The sequence below is a fragment of the Cyprinus carpio genome, chromosome B13, assembly GCF_018340385.1.
Source record: "Cyprinus carpio isolate SPL01 chromosome B13, ASM1834038v1, whole genome shotgun sequence".
Lineage (NCBI taxonomy): Eukaryota > Metazoa > Chordata > Actinopteri > Cypriniformes > Cyprinidae > Cyprinus > Cyprinus carpio.
The window spans coordinates 12,395,815-12,415,915 of NC_056609.1; the positions used below are offsets into that span (position 1 = coordinate 12,395,815).

The following is a 20,101-nucleotide window of genomic DNA, read 5'->3' on the forward strand; positions in this document are numbered from 1 at the left end:
ATAAATCAATGTGTGGGAAACCCTGAAAGTTTTATCAATGTTTTGGAAACAAATAAATCAATGTGTGGGAAACCCTGAAAGTGTTACCAATATTATCAATGTCCATTTAGAATGTTCTTTTATGGATAAACAACGTAAAAGAATCACTGACATCTCTGCAGCAGCTCAAGTTTTATCTTCCATACGACTGCTGCCACCAGAAGCAAGGACAGGAAACAGCTACACACACACACACACACACAAGACAAACACACACAATCATTAACATTTTTGGACACATGGAACACACACTACACACACACTGACACACACACACAAACACAGTCATGTAAAGATAAAATCTCGTGTATAAGAGAAATAGGGATGTATGTGAAAATGTTTATTGTGTGTGTGTGCTGTTTTATACTTTATAAGTGCAGGTGTGCGCAGAGCTGAAACACATTCGCTCTGAGTTTTGGGAATAGCTCACCCACACACACATACACACACCGAGGTTATGAAGAGTTGGTGTAATTTATCATGGCTGAGCTGACATAACTAATGATGAAGAACCATGGCCAACCACAGCTACAGTTGGGTGTATGTATGTTACGTGTGTGTATGTGTCACATGTGTCTTCGCCATGATGCATGACCACATCTGAGTGATTATCATATTTTAATCACCCTTTTGCTGTTTGAGAACCAGAAGGAAGTATAACAAGCGACATGGCAGAATATGTGAGAATGTGTGTACGTGACAGGGTGAGTTTGCTATATATGGTCTACGCCACCTGCTTCCTAAATCAATAACATATTACAGCAGGTCTTGCAGAGGTGAATTAGAGCTTAGAGCCATATAACACACCCCCAACACACTCCAACCCAATGAGTTCCATTAAAAATGTACAGTGTTTAGATTAAAATGGGTTTTTGTGAATATCTGTGGCTTTACAAGTTCATCGAAGACTCATGTGCTTGTCTTACCTGAAGAACGTGACAAAGAACTGAACCAAATCCATGAAGTTACTGTGTTGAGAGAAAGCGATCTGAGAAGAAAACAGAAATGGGTATTAAATAATGAGAAAAAAAAAACATTCATTTACATGCTTTTGTGTACATGTGTTTTTCAGTCTGTCTAAAAAGGACATGAGAGCAAAGGTTTCGTTTCTGACTGTACCAATACTGCCCCCTTCTGATACACCTCTCTCTCTCTCTCCTCACACACGATCAATAGAAAAGAGCATCTTTACAGTTTCAGACTCTAGATTCTAATTCAAATAAGTAATCATATTATTTTGGCACAACTATGTTATTAGGATGAACCTCCAATAACAGGGAGAGATGAATAACAGACAAAGAGCAATGGCTTTCCAAACTAGTATTAACCTTGAGCAAGTGTATTTATTAAATCCAGGTAAAGCACTTTTAATCATGGGTTACTAGTGCCTGTTCCTGAACAGGTTTAATACTGTATGCTAATGCCCTACTGCAGTATTAAAGTTATAAAGCAGGGGGTTTCATATATATATGCAATCTTTCAATTGTTCATTTAAATAACTTAAATTATTTATTTAATTTACAATATCATTTTAGTTATTTAGTATTTTCTATTTTTCTCTAAGCTTTTCCACTTGCTCCCTAGCACTCCCTTATGGGCCTCTTTCATTTTAAAAAAGCCCCTGGTATAGAGTGTAAAACACTGCAGTGCTGGAGTTATTTAACAACAGGCAACATCATAACCTTCTCCAGTGCTTACTTCATTAGATATTCATACAGCACTTGTACAACTTTCTCACATTGTGTTTAGTGTCTAAGGGAGAAAAAAACTGAAAAGTGATGGCAAACGCTCCTCCGCACTTTCATTCAGTTTTTTCTTCCAAGTATTTTTAAGAACATATAAAGACAAGCGGAGGAGATTTACATGTTGACGTTGTTGTACCCAGATGGTCAAGCTGTTATTAAAACTGGTCACACGCTCGCTACATGCTGTACTTTTCCAATCAGTGTTATTAACCTTGTAAATATGCAAATGAGACGATTAACCCAGGGTTTACAAAGTACAGCTTGAAACAAGAAAACCTGATTAGTCCAAATTAATTACTAACCCAGTGTGTGAAACATAAAACAAGCCCACAATTATGTTAACGTAGCGTTTAAAATGACCCTATTGAAATTAGCAGAGCAAAGGCTGCAAAGAATTACATCATTCCTGTCGCTCTGTTTAGGGATGCAGCCTTAAAGCTGTCTACCGTAAGGAGGGCAGAGTCTAGGGGACACTAGAGACGTTTCCACTTTAAAACACTGTCATTTTCTCTCCATCTTTTACCTGCTTTCAAACAAGCTCACTCTTCCCTCTCTATTCCTCCAGGCATTTCCAAAATAAGCACAGGATTTTCAGCGAGGGAGAGGGAGAGAACAGGGTAAAAGAGAGCATGCCAGACGTCCACAGCATGGAGGGTGAATTCACACAGAGCTCTCATTGAGCAGATGCTGTGTGCTGATACGTCCTCTCTCACACACCACAACCTCCTCATGTTCAGACGCACACTCTCAAAGACGAACGGGGCCTGACTCACAGCACTGATACCCACACACATTCAATATAAAACAATAGCAAGCCGACTTATCACTGTCATTCACACATGACAACCTGTGGCTCACACGGGCATTTATGTGGCGTTTGTGACGTAAACACTATATATAGCTTGTTAGTCATGTTTTAAGGGACAATCATGTGGCTTACCCAATCCAAACAAAAGGGAGAGAACGTTCTGGTACACCTGCCAAGGTAAGTTAACTAGTGTGATGAAATATGTTTTGTTACGTGTGATCTGTGGAGGAGGATTGAACTTGAGAAACTAATGTACTGGTATCTCTACTGACAGAACATAAGCATGTAGAAACTAGTCCAGGATGAATGGAGGAGTGTGTCATTTCTGAACCACTAGGAAATACAACACTCAAATTTGAATTCTTAAGTTTGGCGTCTCAAACATTCCTTACATTCTGTCCCCATCTGCCATTGTTTGAACAAACAGGCAGTCCCACCCCAAACTCTCGCCATTGGCTGAGGCAGAAGTTGACATGTCATGCTGCTCAAACAAACAGAGCAATGTTTTGAAAGCCTGACACAGCCACAGTGTTTACACTCCTCTTATGAATATATGACTTGTTTTTGAACATTAAACTGGCTAAAAAGAAGCCAGTACAATGAAAAATCTCACAAACCCTGTCAAAAATATGTCTAAACCTGCCTTTCCAACAGACCAGTCAGTCATTTCCAATGAAGAGCAGTATGGAGGCTGTGTAGAATTTCAGTCATGTGTGTATGTGGAATTTTCAGATCTGATTTAAGCTTCTGAAATGTTTGAACTTTTGCCAGTTTTAATCAAAACTGAGACCGGGACATGAGAATTATCAACATATTTGCAAAAGCATTACTACTTTTACCAACACCGCAACACTACTTCTGTAAAATGTTATGAATTATGAAAAACTTGAAGAATGAAGATGAAGAAACTTTCTTGTAATTATGCCTTAGTATCTCATAATAATGAGAAACTTTCTCATGAGTTAATATTATAATATTCAGGGGGAAAAAAATCTCATACATAACGAATAACTTTCTCAAAATAACGAGAAACTTTCTCGAAATATTAACTTAACATCTCGTAATAATGAGAAACTTTCTCGAAGTAACAGGAAACTTTCTCAAAATAATGACTTATTTTCTCAAAATAATGAGAAACTTTCTGGAAATGAGAAACTTTCTCGAAATAATGACTTATTTTCTCGAAATAACTTAATCCATGCATGCACAACGCAATGTTAGCGACATCTGTCGGTCAAACTCAAAGCCAAGCAGGAACACCGCAAACATTTGTTCTGTTATATAAAGTGTATAATCAGTCATTAATGAACAATTTCAGATAAATTATCTGCATGTATTCTTGTTAATTTGTAGCACCTACCAACAAGTTACTCCGCCAGACAATGATAGTTTATGGCTTCAGATATAGAGGAATATATTCCAACAAAAATCACACGCATTTTATGAAGAAATGAAAGCCATTACACAAATAAACTTAATGAATAGATGTTCATTTCGATGATTTGTTAGTTTTATTAGCCATCATTTTCATGCATAGGCCCACAATGTTTATACAGTGGGCCAATCTCATCTCACTAGCACAAAGAATAGTTGTTCGTTACCACAGCAACACTTGGTGTTCAGCATCCCACACCACTTCTTGCAGGACATGTGAACGTGAAAAATGCTCAATGTGGCTTAAAGTACAATGACAAATTCAGGATACAATATTATTGATCATGCATACAGGCAAGCATAAAAGCCCAGAATTTGAACGCAACACCCAAAGTTGCACGTTAAGTGTTTTCCTTTAGAAAACCGTTATAGAATAAGCATTGCAGTTTTGTGTTGCATTCATATTTTGGGTCCACCTGAATGCCTGTATACAGTATGCATGATCATTAAATCAAGCCACATTAAGCTTTTCCATGTTTGTCCTGCAAGAAGCGGGACGCAGAAGACCAAGACCAAGCGGTTGCCTGGTAACGCACATGCTTTGTGCTTTTGAAATGAGATGGCTTACTGTATGAACATTGTATGCATGTGATGCATAAAGTGACAGCTAATAAAACTAATAAATCATGGAAATAAACATCTATTAATTAAGTTTATATGTGTAATGGCTTTCATTTCTTCATAAAATGCTTGGATTTCTTAACTGAAATATTAGTCTTATCTGGCAGAGTAACTTGGTAAGTGCTACAAATTAACAGGACAACATGCAGATAATTAATCTGAAATCGTTATTTAATTACAGATTATAAACTTTAGATTACAGAACAAAGCGATGTTTGCCGTGTTCCTGCATTGCTTTAACCAACAGATGTCGCTAGCATGCAATCACTTTTGCGTTTGCATGCGTGGATTAAGTCATTATTTTGAGAAAAAAAATCTCATTATTATGAGAAAATAAGTCATTATTTCGAGAAAGTTTCTCAGTATTTCGAGAAAAAGTCATTATTTCAAGCAAGTTTCTCATTATGAGAAAATAAGTCACTATTTCAAGAAAGTTTCTCGTTATTTAGAGAAAATAAGTTATTTCAAGAAAGTTTCTCGTTATTTAGAGAAAATAAGTTATTTCAAGAAAGTTTCTCATTATTTCAAGAGAGTTTCTCATTTTAAGAAAGTTTCTCATTATTTCGAGAAAATAAGTAATTATTTTGAGAAAGTTTCTCATAATGAGAAAATAAGTCATTATTTTGAGAACGTTTCTCAATATTTCGAGAAAGTTTCTCATTATTATGAGAAAATAAGTCATTATTTCGAGAACATTCCTCATGATTATGATAAACTTTCTCAATATTAAGAAATCTTTTTTTTTCTCAACTGTGGTGGAAACGTGCTTCCATACACAGTATTTAGATACAGTGGCAGCATTTGTTGTACCGTTTACAATAATGAAGTAAAAGGTCTGAATCCATTTTGGTATTATTAAGAATTTAAAGGTAAATTAACTTCACCATCATGTGATTCTGAATAAAAAAGGTCTTACAAAATTTTTGATTTTGGGTTGATATGTGACCTGCAAATGTTTTCATGAAGCTCAACCAAATTCTGCTTTTAAATAACATTCTCACACAGAAACTCGACACATGAGCGCTCCTACTATACTCTTGTTAAGATTCACACGCTTCCATTCCGCTGGCCAAAAACTACACAGGCTGCACAGACTCTTTGGCCACGGGCAAAATAAAAACAAGAGCCAGAAACAGAAGGCTGGGATTGTGCCTCTTCTGAACTTTCTGATCTCTCTGATTCTCTTATTCTCTCAGGCTCTTCCCTCAGTCTCTCTCTCAGAGAGCCATGTGTTTCAACTTAACATTCCTTCTGACACTCTCAGTCTCAGCCTGCCATGTTTACAGAGCAGGTTTTGAGCACTGCATTTTTCTGCAGCCCAAACCCTCTTGTCGTTCTCCTCTAAACGCCTGACAACAACCCCTCTGTCCTCCAGAGCTACCACGGCGCAAGCCCTGCCGCCCGCCTGCAATCGTGCTCCGATCCAAACATGCAATCCGTTAGATGAAACGTGGCATCCAAAGGTCAGCTAGAGAAGCGAAAGGCGAATGAGAGAGACGATAAGGGCGTTACCTGTGTGAAATTCACCCTTTCTCCATGAGCTGAGGAGAGAACGTGCTCTAGAACAGTGGACGGAAAATCAAACTAAACTCTGAGTTTCAGAGTCCTAGCACAGGAGGGTAGGTTAGATCACTTTCCAAAGCAAAGGAAGAGAGGAGGGGGAAAGGAAAAGAGGAGGAGGAGAGGAGAAAAGGGAGGGAAGGAAAAGCTCTGCCAAATCATTTCCAGACAGAAAAGGCCAAATATATATGAGAAAGAATAAAAGGACACGGACTGTGTGAATTTACAGATTGAAGGAGAGGATAAGATAGCAAAACAAAACACAAAGACCCTCGCTGATGCTTAAACAGCGCTCATGCACACACACACAATATATTTTTCTCTGTGTACATCACCGGACTCCTCTCACCTGGATTTTGACTGGCCAGGTAAAGTTGCTGACATACACGTAGAAGGTAATGTTGGCATTGCTACGGAAATCAAACTTCTCGTTGGAGAAACTGTCTTTGAATTCCTTTATGTTGCTTCGGGAGACAACAGGGATTTCCTCACCAGCTTGAGTCCCAGCTGCTCAGAAAGGAAGAAATGCAGGAAGGAAGGAAGAGAGTTTCATCTGCACACGCAGCACATTTATGATGTGCTTAAAATATATGTTTAACACATGTCAGGGCTCCATACCTGCAAAGCTGGTTGCCCATGTGATGTTGAGGTTAAAATTTTTTGAGGCATTAATAAACATGTCCAGGTCTCGATTTTGCTGCAAGAGAAATCCAAAAAAACTATCAGACGGAAAAAATTACAGTATATGAAATATTCAAAGCAGAATATACAACTTCTCAAATGTATTATATAAGCCAAAATGTCCAAAAAATTGCTGTAGCTTTTATAAGATGGCATATCAGCAATATGATTTAAAGCATAATCTACTTTCCAAACTGATGCTTATCTAAATTTATGCATCACATAAAATGTGTCTTCTGTTTGTGTCTCGCTTTTAACTCAAATTATAAAATTCCTTTTCATTTCATAAGTCAACTCATGATTTTAGCGCGATAGACACGATAATCAAAACCTAACAGATGTTTTGTTTTGGCAGAGTACCTAAGGTACAAGCTATAAAGGCACAGCCCTATTCTGGAAAAAGGGGGCAGTGAGCAGCAGCTCATTTGCATTTAAAGATACAGGCACAAAAAAAAAAAAACAGTGTGGTTCTGCTTCCACTCAAAATAGGCATTTTCAAAATAATCTAATAAACAATCGGTGGGGTATTTTGAGCGGAAACTTCACAGACACATTCTGAGGACACATGAGACTTATATTACATCTTGTAAAAAGGGACATAATAGATGCACTTTAAGAATGCGTCCTTGGTAAACCCCCTTAATGCTGTATTGTTTCCTCTGTTCAACTCTGAATTGCTGAACAAATTTATGAAAAAAACAAAACTATTGATAACAGTAACATCAGATGTCCAACTGCACGTCAATCAAATTATTTTGCTATTTGATCATTTCAAAGTTTGTTGTGTTTGCAAATAAAAGAAAACCGTCAGCCTTTGTTCACTGACACCTAGTTGACCATGACTCCACAAGAAAAAAAAAATATATATTTTGAACAGTAAAGTCTTTTCAGTGTAACGTACCTCGTCTGGAGTTGCCACAAAGTTGATGGCAGTGTAGTAGCGGTCGTCCTCCTGAGACAAACTGAAGGTAAACTGGTAATCTATCAGCAGAGTGTCTGTGCATCAGAGATAAAGATACAGTTTTGTGTGAGAGGAAGATGAAAAGGATAAAAAATAATATTGAAAAACTATAACTTAAAATCTGGATATTTTCCCAGATTGACTGACACATGTGCAGGTTTGTGGTTTCTGTCTGATTTAGTCAAGTAAGGACAAAATGACTAGTTCTGAAAATGACAAAATTACTCAAATAGCCAAAATATGAACAGCCATCAGCTGCTGCATTGACACACTCACAATAACACGTTCCCTTCAGAGGGTTGCCCTGGTAACGGTTCTCTACCTCACACCTGAGGGACAGAATGAAACAAAGGCCCAGAGTGAAAATGAGTAGAATTATATAGAACAGAGTTTGATATAGACAAGATAACGATAAGCTATCCGTCGTACATTTGACAAATTACTTTGTAATGGCAGAGCGGAGAGAAAACCTTACGAGACTGAGGCAGAACGAGTGTGAGCGCACACTTACAAATGGCAGCGGTCTCCTTTGATGCCCTTGGTGGTACAGAAGCATTTGCCATTGTTAGAGTTACACATGCTGGCATGGCCGTTGCACTTACAAGCGCAAATGACCAACACACACACACACAGAGTTAAGACCCTATCAAACCGGCAGCAGAAGTCAAAACTGTATTTTGGCCTGAGCTTGTGTTTAGACTTACGTTGGCAGCTGCCCCCGTTTGTGGGATCGCCATAGTACCCGGAGATACAGCTCTCGCACTGTTTGCCTGTAGTGAGGTCCTCACATCTCTCACACACGCTCTCATTGACACAAGAGCTGTGTCCATTACACTGGCACGCTGCATGAGAGAGGAACAAACAGAACAATTTGAGAAAATATGATCAGTACTATAAAAACACAAACAGTATCTAAAGTAAAACTGAGATAGAAGTAGATACAAACAGAGCCAGAGTAATCTATCTATAAAAAGCTGTCTTTGTCAGCAATGTTATGATTCAGTATACACTGTGATGATTACATTCTCTCTAAAATGGCTTTTAAAGGTTATTTGATATCCACAATGACCACAAACTTTAACTAAAGAAATAAAAGTGATACAAATTATCAACACGTTTTACACAATATTTGTTTTAAACCAATTACATTTAATAATTTTAATTTATATTCTTTTAAATACTATATCAAAATAACAAACTAATTTGTTTTAGATTTAGAGTTTTTGGGGGGTCTGTAATTTTTCTTTATTATTTATGAAAGAAGGCTGCATTTATTTTATCAAAAACACAGTAAAATAGTAATATGTTGAAATATTATTACACTTTAAAATAAATGGTTTCTATTTTAATATATTTTAAAATGTACTGTATTCTCAAATGGCATTCCTGATTACTCCACTCGATAATGCCACATTAACCTTCAGAAATTATTCCAAAGTGCTGAAATATTTCTTATTATAATCAATGTTGAAAACACTTGTGCTGTATAATACTTCGGTGATGCATTTTTCAGGATTCTTTCAATAGAATAATAAGCACTGCAATATTCACATTTAGCGCTGCATTGATTATTATTTTGGTAATCGAGTAATCGGTTGATTATTCTGACGATTAATTAATAATCGGATAGATCAGAAGATTTTTGTCGTAATAAAAATAGACCTAAGCAAATAGGTCTATAATAACAAATAATACAAATATAATAGCAATAAGGCAATAATAATTAGTTTAAATAAAGTATCAAAAGTAAGTAATCATATGGTTTTTTGAACAAAACTGTTCCCATACTGAAAAAGATGATGCATTCTCCAGTGTTTGCGCAAGTTTATAAATTATTTACCTTACAAATCTGATGAAATGGCATGCGTTGCATTAATAAACTCAAATTCCCAACAATATGCATGATGGAGTTTGAGACGCTTCTCACATGTAATTGATAATAGTTAGTGTGGATCATCATTTACTATTAATGGAGCCATACCTAACCTACGTGCATGTAAATAATTAAAGGGGTCATGACATGGGTTTTTTTAATTTTATTATTATGGTCCCCTAGGTGCAATTATAGTATTACTATAGTTTTTAAAAAAAAAAAAAAAAAAACTTTTAAAATGTAGTGAATTATGACATTTTCCCACCCTGTTTCTCATCCTTTGATTCAAACAGTCTGTTTTTGGGTTGTTTCCCCTTTAAGAGTTCGGTGTTAACGCCCGCTGTTATGATTGGCTAACGACAGTGCTTATGGATCAATTATTAACGCCCCCAGCCAGAACATTTGTGGATTGAGCGTAACTGTTTAGTAGCGGGTGATGCATTCGAAGCAATGGCTCTTGCAATGATAAAACTTCATATGTTTGAGCACATCTGCGTGGCATTGTAATTTTCCTGTACACAGACCCACTCGCTGTCCGTCGACTGAACACTTGTGAGGCGCGCGGCGCGACAACGATACGAAATGAGCGTAGTTGTCTTGTGCTGGAGGCGGTCATATGCAAATGGTTGGAACGTCACTTCGCACCGTGACGTCACTTCTTACCATGGATCCAGAACGAGCTGTATTTAGAGCTTGATTAAATAAATGGCTCGTTTATAATGGGGAGGACTTCTTAAGCTATGAAACTTGCAGGACGTTTTAATGGTACAAAGACCTCTTATATTCCAAAAGATCAAGGCAAATTTGGTTTCTCATTTCATGACCGCTTTAAAGCGCATATATTTAACCTGAATCGCCTATGTTTATTTAATTGGATCATAATGTTTGAACTCACAACAGCACTATGCTTTATTATGATTTTTAATGGGTTTAATATATCATGCAGCCTTGAAAAACGGTCTAATAATGTGTTTCATGGATTCTCATCCACGAAACACTCCACTTCACGGGCAAAATGAAATCAAGGACCTTTTAAAATCAAGTACTCAAACGGAATCGAGGAATTGTGACAGCCCTATTCACATTGTTGCTTAATTTTATACATGCCTTAAGTATATCAGCGTCAATGAGACATTTTGATATCTAATTCAATTTAGCATGAAATTCAGTTTATGTAGAACAACTTGTGAGTGAGATGAGTTTTACCTGGGCATTGGATGAAGGACCAGTTGTAGCTGCCCTCTAGTGGGCACAAGCTCACATTCAGCATTGGCTGAGGGGCGGGAATGAGGGAGGGGCCTGAAGAGGAAGGGGCGTGGAACAGTGTTTGGATTGGACCGCGGTAAGAGCCCTCTATACACTGGCCCTGTCCTGTATTACTGGAATCAGTGCACCACCCACAGCCAGGCTGCTCCAAACAGTGACCACAGGTCTTGTAGCCAGAACAATTCTCCGCTACAATAAAAACACACATCCATTTATAACAGGGGTCATGCAGTGCAATCACCTCAAACTGAACCCTTGACAGTAAAGTTATTATTAGTATATTAATCTGAATTGATTTTAAGTCAGTTGTAAAGACATCTTTGTCCATTTCAAGTCAATAAACAAAAGCTAATGTTCAATTTTAGATTTACAAAGAGAAAACAAGACACAGGCTGCCAGGCATGAATCCACTAAAAGAGAGCCAGACGTACGTGGGCAGCTGTTCATGGTGTACCACTCCATGCACTGGCCGTAGGGGAAGGACGCCACATAAGCATTAGAGTCCACGCACTGCCTCATGTTACTGCACCACATGCACTCTGAGCTCCCACTGGTGCACTCACTACAGGTAGAGCGCAGGGCACAGGGGGTCCGGCACTGCTTCACACTGTGGTTCGCTGCAGGAACAGAGAAACAGAGAGAATGTAAGAAAAGACACATGAGAGAGAAAAGAGTGAAGTGCATTAAAAAAGTCCTTTAAAGATTCTGATATCAATAAGCAACATTTCTGTTTAAAATTCTAATGATAAAATATAAATTATTATAAAAACTTAACAAAATAATTAAATGTAATTAAATGCAAGTAAATTTAAGTAAATATATAAAAAAAAAAAATTCAAAAATGTTAATTTGTAACATCAACAACAACAATACAATAAGAATAATACTATACAGTGTAATATAACATTTTATCATTTAATATAATATCATAATACATCACCTTTTAAAAACAGGAAATGATACAAAATATTAAAAGCATAATGACATAAAATTTAATTTAAAATAGGAATTTATAATATAATTCTGAAAACAGGAAATTGCACATTTGCACATTAATCATTGACATGATTTAGAGTTTTCTGTTAATAAAGCAAGTGAACACTGGTCAGTGTTGTGTGTGCATGTGCATCTTTCTCACTTGGTCGTTCACACAGGCTTCCATTAACAGAGTTGACGCAGGTTGCCGCCTTCAGTCCATTAAAAGTGGCCTCAGCCAGGTACCCACAAAAACCAGCGTCGCTGGGCTCGCCCGGCAACCACTGTAGCGTGGAATTGGTGAAGGGGGACATGTCCTCCCAGCACCAGTAGGAGACATTGATCTTCCTCAGACCCACCCACGGAGTGATGACTGCTTTTGACTGCAGCACACAGGACATTTCATATTCAGTTCAGTTTAATGTGTGAAGAGCTTCACACAGACTAGTGTCTTACAACCCCCAGATTACAAAGTTGTGAAAAAAAACATGTCATGAAGCACAAAGACTGTGAAAGTGTGCCGCAAACTCACTTGCAGTGATCTGTTGTGCATCTCTTTGAGGACGAACTGGACTTTCTTCTGCGTGGTGAGGGATGCCAGCACCGCCTGGTGACTGCGGCATGCCAGTTTAGCGTTGTCATACGAGTCCTTGGCTGTGATCAGCTTCAGACAGGAGTTCCCCACCAGGTGCCAACTCTCTCCACAGATATTCCCTAAAACACAAACATGGTGCAATCATCAGGCCTCCAAATGAACATATGAGAAACATGGCAAGTGTGATATCAAGTGTTGATGATGGAGGAATCCTTTGAAATAACAAATTAAATAATAAAAATAATAATAATAATAATAATAATAATAATAACAGTGATATTTTCATTATCATCATGATGGACGGAGGACTTTAAATAACAAAAATTCAAATAATAAATAATTTAAAAATAATTAAAAATAAATAATATTAATAATAATAATAAATGATAATAGTGATATTATCCTACCATACTGTCCCAATAATTGATTTTATTCTATATCACACTTTGTTGTTCTGCTATTGTTTTTGCAATGGACTATATAAAATGGACTATAAATAAAATATTTTTTAAAACAGGAAATTCTATTAAATATTTAAAGTACAATATTTTACAATATTTAAGTACAGGTTTTTAAATAACTGCCAATAGGCAACATAATAAATATAATATAATTTAATATAATATAATATAGATAAACGAAGGCCTTTAAAAACTAATTTAAATAATAAAATTAATGTGGTTATTTTTTAGGCAGGCCTTTAACAAAAATAACTAATAAATAAATAATAAATAATAATACAGCAACAGTAATAGTGATATTATTTCAATAACATTAGGTATTTTATTCTATACCTGTATTATTCTGCCATTGTTTTTGCAATGGACTATGACTAACACATTATTTACACTCTTGAACTTCAAATAGCTTCTTATATGACTTGAAGGTCAATGGACCAGTTAAACCACAATGTTTGGTTCATACCAGGGAGGGTAGTGCACTCTTGATTTCTCGTCTCCCATTGGCAGTTCTGATCTGTGGCACAACTTTTACAGCTGGTCTTCTTGCTGCACACAAAGGATGGGTTATCCTTTGGACATGCCTCATACTCCATTATCCCACCCTGCAGACCGGCAGACAGATTAGACACGTCAGAGCAAAGTCCCAGTATTACAAATTCATACACTGAAACTTGTTCTTCCACACACTTTTCTGTAGGACACAGCTTATTAAATGTTGAGTCTTACCGGGGAACTGGTGCAGTTACTATGACCAGACATACAGACCGCAGCGCACCACTGGCAGCTGTTAGTGTTCGCTGTGCAGCTGTAGCAGTCTGAATACTGCTCACACTTTTCACCATCTGCATCTGGAAAGCACACATATATATTAATGCTTACAAGGCCTGTGGCAGTAACTGTGTATCCAGTGATGCCACACTCTGGAACAAAAGGTAAACATACAGATTCTGTAAATATGTTGCAAGTAACTGCATCTGACAGATCATCAAGAACATCGTCTATTCGGACAAGACTAGTTCATGTTTTGCAGAAATATTATCTTGATTTGGACTGAAATTAAATTGAATACATGTTTTTTATAAATATTATCTTGATTTGGACTGAAATTAAATTCAGTAATTACCCATCATTTCTGGCCTAACTCTGACATCCTCAAAAAAATCTAAGATGGCTTGTGTTTGTAGATACTGTATTTTCAAAACACAGCTTTTGCCAAATAACTAAAGCTCACATTCTCACTGAGTGCAAATCTTTTTACGGCCTGGTGCACTATCATGGATTTAGGCCTTTTTGCCAATTTTCTGGATAACATAACACTTGGTGGTATAAATACTGCCTGCTGGTATCCCATAAGGCATAAAAAAAATTCAAATCAATAAGGAGAGCCAGCAGCCGGTTGCAATATGATTAGGAAAACCTCTTAAGTTAAGAAAACTCTCAGTGATAGTTCATAATTCTTAGTGATACATTCACTATAGAATTCACTATACTTCGGGTTTTCTCAGTATAATATTTATACATTTATTTGACCAAAATGCAGCAATATTAAAACAGTAATATTGTGAAATATTGCAATTCAGAATAAACATGTTTTTTTTAAATTTATCCCTGTGATGCAAAGCTGAATTTTCAGCATCATACTCCAGTCTTCAGTGTCACATGATCTTTCAGAAAACATTCTAATGTTCTAATATGCAAAAAAAGAAAAGAAAAAAGCATTCTAACATGCTAAAGCTGTTAACACTAGTGCATTTTCGTTTTAAAACGGCTCTAGAAACATTTCTTACTATCAATGTTGAAAATATTAGTACTGCCTGCCATTTAAGAGCAAGCCATTAGATTGAAACGTTTACAGGATCGCACATAAATGCAGTTAAGTGTAATGCATAAATCTAGACAATGCCACATAAAATGCCAGACATCCTATGGTAATAATCATAATTTAAAAACTCAGAATAGTTCTAAAGGCACACAAGAAGCAGACGTCCTCTTTGTTCCTGTCACTTACACCCTCTGGGACTGCAGGTGTTTCTCAAGCCCTCGGTGTCATGGGGTGCCGCTGCGTCCCAGGACATACAGGTGGAGGTAGTGAAGTTCCACACACACTTCACCCCGGGCACAGCCGTCTCACACTCCAGCTGCTCAGAGAAAGCAGCGCAGCTCGCAGGGGTGAACCTCAGCACATCGCTGAGCATCAGGCTGTTAAAGCCTCCATACACGTACATCACCCTGACACACACAAAGAGACAGAGATTAACCTCCAGAACCTCAGAAGAAACGAGTGAGAACAGGGAGAAGTATGAAAGGTGAGGAAGAAGAGGGCAGTGCGAATGAGGAAGAACATGAAAAGGAAGTTAGGAGGAGTGATGAATAAAGCGCATGAGACTGTCAAGTCAAACAGCAAAAGCAGTGTTGTGCCACAGCTCCCCACAGAGGGGTCACTTAGTGGTCATATCGGCGCTGACAATGACGCTGGGAATTATGGGTAAGAATACAGATCACAGTCAAAATCTCCCAGGAGAAAGTCTTCTGTGTGGATGAGTGCGGTTTGTTAAGGTAGCAAACTGAAGCACTAATAATGAGACGTGTTATTTATGGATAATGATTCTGCTTTATGACTTCATTTGACTAATCCGTATGGAAAGAGATTACAGGCAGCTTTAAATATAGACTTCATATTTACCACAGCACTGTTCAAACATCACAGATATAGAAACACTTTTAAAAAGGAACAGGACTCATTACAATTTAAGCGTTAGTGGCATGCTGTCAAATATCTGAGGAAATTATTTTGACTGAGTTTGTAACAAATCAAACAGCTTGTTTACAGTCTGTATGACAAGTTTACTGGAGTGTTTAAAAGCAAAAAATATGATGTTCTTATTTTGTTAAATAACTTGAATTATTTAGCTCAAATGATTAGCATTTGAGCTGTAAATCAATTTTTGAGTGGGGTTGGTTTCTAGGCAGATTAACTTTTGGTTATGTGATATCCAAATGCAACCTGGCTACGTTCATCCCTGGTGATTTTTCATAAAATTCTTCCCATAGGTATAGTATAAAATATAGGTTTACATGGTCATAATATCAATTTAAAGACCTATTTTACAGAGACAAGGCAAAACGTAATTCTATCACACTTGTCCCATACTAACACATAAAGGGCCAAGACTATAATATTGAACAACAATTAAAGTGTATAGCTTTTACAGTATTTTTAGTTAATGTATATTAATGCAACATAGACTTCCCTTGAAAGTGTATTAGTGTTAAAAAAAAATTCATTTAATTGTAGAAATTGAGGTATGTGTTTAATTAATTTTCGGTGGAATTCAAAAGCACGTCACAAATATCAGTAGAGTTCAAAGTTACCCTACTGTTTAAAAGTGTGGAACGAGTTTTTTTTTTTCACTGCATTTATTTTATAAAAAAAAAAAAAAAAAAAAAAATAGTAGTATTGTAAAAATATTATTACAATTTAAAATAGCCGTTTTCCATTTTAATAGGTTTTAAAATGTAATTTATTCCTGTGCTGTTATTAATGTAATTAAATGTAATGTAAAGTACATATTATAATAACAATAAATTATGCATAATTACATGCAAGTAACCCTAACCATATAGTAAGTGCATGTAGTTAATTAATATTACTCTGTACTTACATACAAAATAAAATGTAAACAATTTTTCATTGTAAAAGTCTTTACTGTCACTTCCTTGCTGAACAAATGTATACATTTCTTTAAAAATAACTCAATCAAACTTACTAACACCAAACTTCAGAACGGTAGTGTATATCATCCTAACTATTCATTTAAAACAGTGCACATTATGTTTAACCCAAAACAAAATATTACAAGTGCGACTGGATATTTTCGCATTGAGATTACCCATTGTGATACACGGCTGAGTGGCCAAAACGGTTGACATCACGGTGAAGATCTGGATTGGGCAGAACAGTCCACTCATCACAAGCTAGAAAAGAGAAAACGGCAGACAAAGTGAATCTCAGCCAGTGCTGCCAGAATACGTATAGAGAAGACAGAGCTCATGAATATTAGACTAATCCTTGCTCAGTAATCTCCACTTACATTACATTACTTACATTACACAATTAATATTCATAAGTCCAACCTTCACATAAACTGATGACCTGTGCAGATGTGCAGGGGCTATAAGGCACCTTTACTTGCACTCTAAAACTACATGACACTTTAATAACACGCAATATGGGATAAAACTGAATGTTCCCAGTTCCCTGCATCTTTCTCGCATTGGTTTGTAAAATGAGCTCTTTGCATTTTTGGAGCTGACCCTTAATATCAAATCATCTTTCCTAGTTATTAGTAGTTAATCTAACAGGAGTAAGAGGAGTAAGAGAAGCATGAAGAGAAATGACTGCTATTAGCAGTGTGTGACAAGTCACTGCCCCCTGCTGGCAAACTCTCTGACAAATGAATTTGGCATCCTGGTGTGGGCCAGTGTAATTGAGTTCAGCTTATAAGGACAGAGCAATTACCCTCAGGGCCAAGACAGGCCTCTACTTAATTACAGATTAACACAGCACTAGTCTGAATCTCAAAAGAGAAGTTGGCAAGGGAAGAACAAGAGAAAGGAATTTAGAAGCGGAGTGATATACAATGATAAACAAGCAAATGCAGACACTTATGATATGTTTGAATCTTCCTGTGTATTATGCAGGCACTACAAACTCCTCAAAGACGCTCTAAATTTCTGCCCACGCATCATCATATTCTCACATTCAAGAGCCGCCGTATTCAAGTGCTTGTAGTGCGTCTATTCTGACATCACAGCATCCCTCATTATCTAAATGAAAAGCGAGTTAATCCCACCAGACAGGCATGTCTCCATTCCCTGGAGATTACAAAACTCAAATGTGTCACTCATGAAATAATGGCTTCAAGATCACGCATCCTTCTGCAAGAAGCCCCCCTGATGAGTGTATTTCGGTCTCTAATGGCTTGCTGCTACACGCACAGAAATCCAATTATGCTTTCTGCTGTTCAGTGTTGTGAAAGACAGAGATATTATATAGATATATGATGCCATACGTGAGAGGATGCAGTAAGTGAACGTAAAAAGTAGGCAAATGACAGTTTTTTTTTTATATATTAAAAAAACACATTACATAATCATATAATATAGTTATTTTGCTGGAAGGTGTATTACATTCTTTACTTCTAATTTGGTGGAAACAATATAAAAGTATCACAATCTAATTACATTTTAAGTATGTTTAATTTGGTGCAATAAACATTTTCATCTGAATGAATTCAGACATTTTTTTTTTTTTTGTATTAATGATTTTAATTTTGGTGAATTTATAAGTTTACATTTTTTTTGGTCCGCCAGATCAGCTGCTGGTACATAAAACTTGCTGCTGCTCACGAATAATCTATAATGCTAAACAATAGTGCAGAGGAGAGGTAAAATCCACAGTTGGCTCTCTTGTCTCTGTACTCTTATATTTGGTTTTGGAAATACAAAAACCTGAACGGCTGTTTTCTTTTTTATAAGCACCACCTACTGTCAGAGAGCAAATCTGCATTTTCATTTAACTCATTTTGTTGTTTTTTTTTTTACACAAAAATCTGAACAGACAAATTGCTTGTGGCATTTGTGTTGGTGTGAACACGTCTTTACAGTCACATTATCTTCAAAAAATAAGACTTGAGAGTAAAACCAACACCTAACATCACATATTCTCATGTTTCCAAGTCCTACACAGAAGTACAAAACCCTGGTGGTTTGAATAGTCAGGTGAGAAAGAAGGTGTTTGGTACTCACCGATGCTGTATGCTATGAAGTCTGAGGAGAAGCACTTCGCCCCGTGGCTCATTGAGGTGTCGTTGTGTGTGTTCCCTTCAAACACCAACATGTGCCCGCCAACAATCACTGCCGTGTGGAGGTAACGGAAGAAACCACTGTCTCTCAGAATAAACCTACAGATTAATCAGAGACATCATTAGTGGGAAACCCAGAGAAAGTCAGACTATGTTTATCGTAGCATGCTAGCATACCACTCATAGACCATCTACATCATACCATGTGTGAGCTTTCTCTATGAATGTACACTACCATTCAAAAATTTGGGTTGGGCAAGATTGTTTCAATGATTTTGAAGAAGTCTTATGCTCATCAAGGCTGCACTCATTTCATTAAAAAAAAAACAAAAAAAAACAAACAAACAATAAAAACGAAATATTACAATAAAAAACACTAGTAGTTTTAATTTTAATGCATCTGAAATATTATTTATTCCTGTGATGCAAAGCTGAATTTTCAGCATCATTACTCCAGTCTTCAGTGTCACATGATCCTTCAGAAATCATTCTAATATGATGATCTGTTGCTGGTTCTTTTCAGAAGTTCTAAAGGACAGCATTTATTTTAAATTGAAATCTTTGTAAAATTGTAACATTATATATGTCTTTACTGTGACTTTTGATGAATTTAATGCATCCCTGCTGAATAAAAATATTAATTTCTTTAAAAAGTCTTACAGACCTCAAACTTTTAAATGGTAGAGTATTCTATTTCTTTTTTAAATCAACCACTATATAAACAGAAAATCAAGGAGGTAATAGTATTTCATTTAATTGCTTTTTTAATTGGTTAATTTGGTTAAAATAAAAAGCTAAATAAGCAGGCACTCCATTTTAAGCATAGCCTCAAAAAGTAGTCTGTATTATATTAAATTGTGCAATGCCACTTAACGTACCACATTCTCTTGTCCACATCGTAGCGGTACAGGTCTCCAGCCAAGCCGTATTTATTGGCACTGAAAGCTTTATATCCTCCATGAATGTAGATGGAGCGGGTTTGAGGGTCGTACACACTGCTGTGCCCATAGCCACCCTGAACCAGCGCCCCTTTAGTCTCTAAAACACTCCATGTGTTCTTTACTGCAGCAAAAGGACAGGATGAGAGTTAGTGAAGAAAGAAACAACTGGTTCTCCTGAAAAAAATATTTGTGATGTTGCTCTTCCATTACATCACCAGAGGGCAGTAGAGTAAACACAATTACTGCAAACACACCAGAACAGGAAAACTGTCACATG

General features: G+C 36.7%; 1 protein-coding gene across 1 annotated transcript in view; it reads right to left on the reverse strand.

Annotated features, from left to right (window-relative positions):
• Positions 1 to 961: 961 nt before the first annotated feature.
• LOC109045575 (attractin-like) overlaps positions 962 to 20,101 on the reverse strand; it is a 33,026-nt gene continuing 13,886 nt past the window's right edge. The window contains exons 9-25 of the mRNA XM_042736610.1: positions 19,762 to 19,945; positions 18,828 to 18,982; positions 16,910 to 16,994; positions 15,028 to 15,248; positions 13,746 to 13,867; positions 13,483 to 13,621; positions 12,496 to 12,677; positions 12,127 to 12,346; positions 11,420 to 11,605; positions 10,929 to 11,177; positions 8,554 to 8,691; positions 8,361 to 8,454; positions 8,126 to 8,178; positions 7,790 to 7,884; positions 6,826 to 6,904; positions 6,557 to 6,714; positions 962 to 1,027 (exon numbers count right to left, since the gene is read on the reverse strand). Coding sequence (XP_042592544.1) covers positions 962 to 1,027; positions 6,557 to 6,714; positions 6,826 to 6,904; positions 7,790 to 7,884; positions 8,126 to 8,178; positions 8,361 to 8,454; positions 8,554 to 8,691; positions 10,929 to 11,177; positions 11,420 to 11,605; positions 12,127 to 12,346; positions 12,496 to 12,677; positions 13,483 to 13,621; positions 13,746 to 13,867; positions 15,028 to 15,248; positions 16,910 to 16,994; positions 18,828 to 18,982; positions 19,762 to 19,945 — 2,426 coding nt within the window. The remainder of the gene's footprint in view (positions 1,028 to 6,556; positions 6,715 to 6,825; positions 6,905 to 7,789; positions 7,885 to 8,125; positions 8,179 to 8,360; positions 8,455 to 8,553; positions 8,692 to 10,928; positions 11,178 to 11,419; positions 11,606 to 12,126; positions 12,347 to 12,495; positions 12,678 to 13,482; positions 13,622 to 13,745; positions 13,868 to 15,027; positions 15,249 to 16,909; positions 16,995 to 18,827; positions 18,983 to 19,761; positions 19,946 to 20,101) is intronic.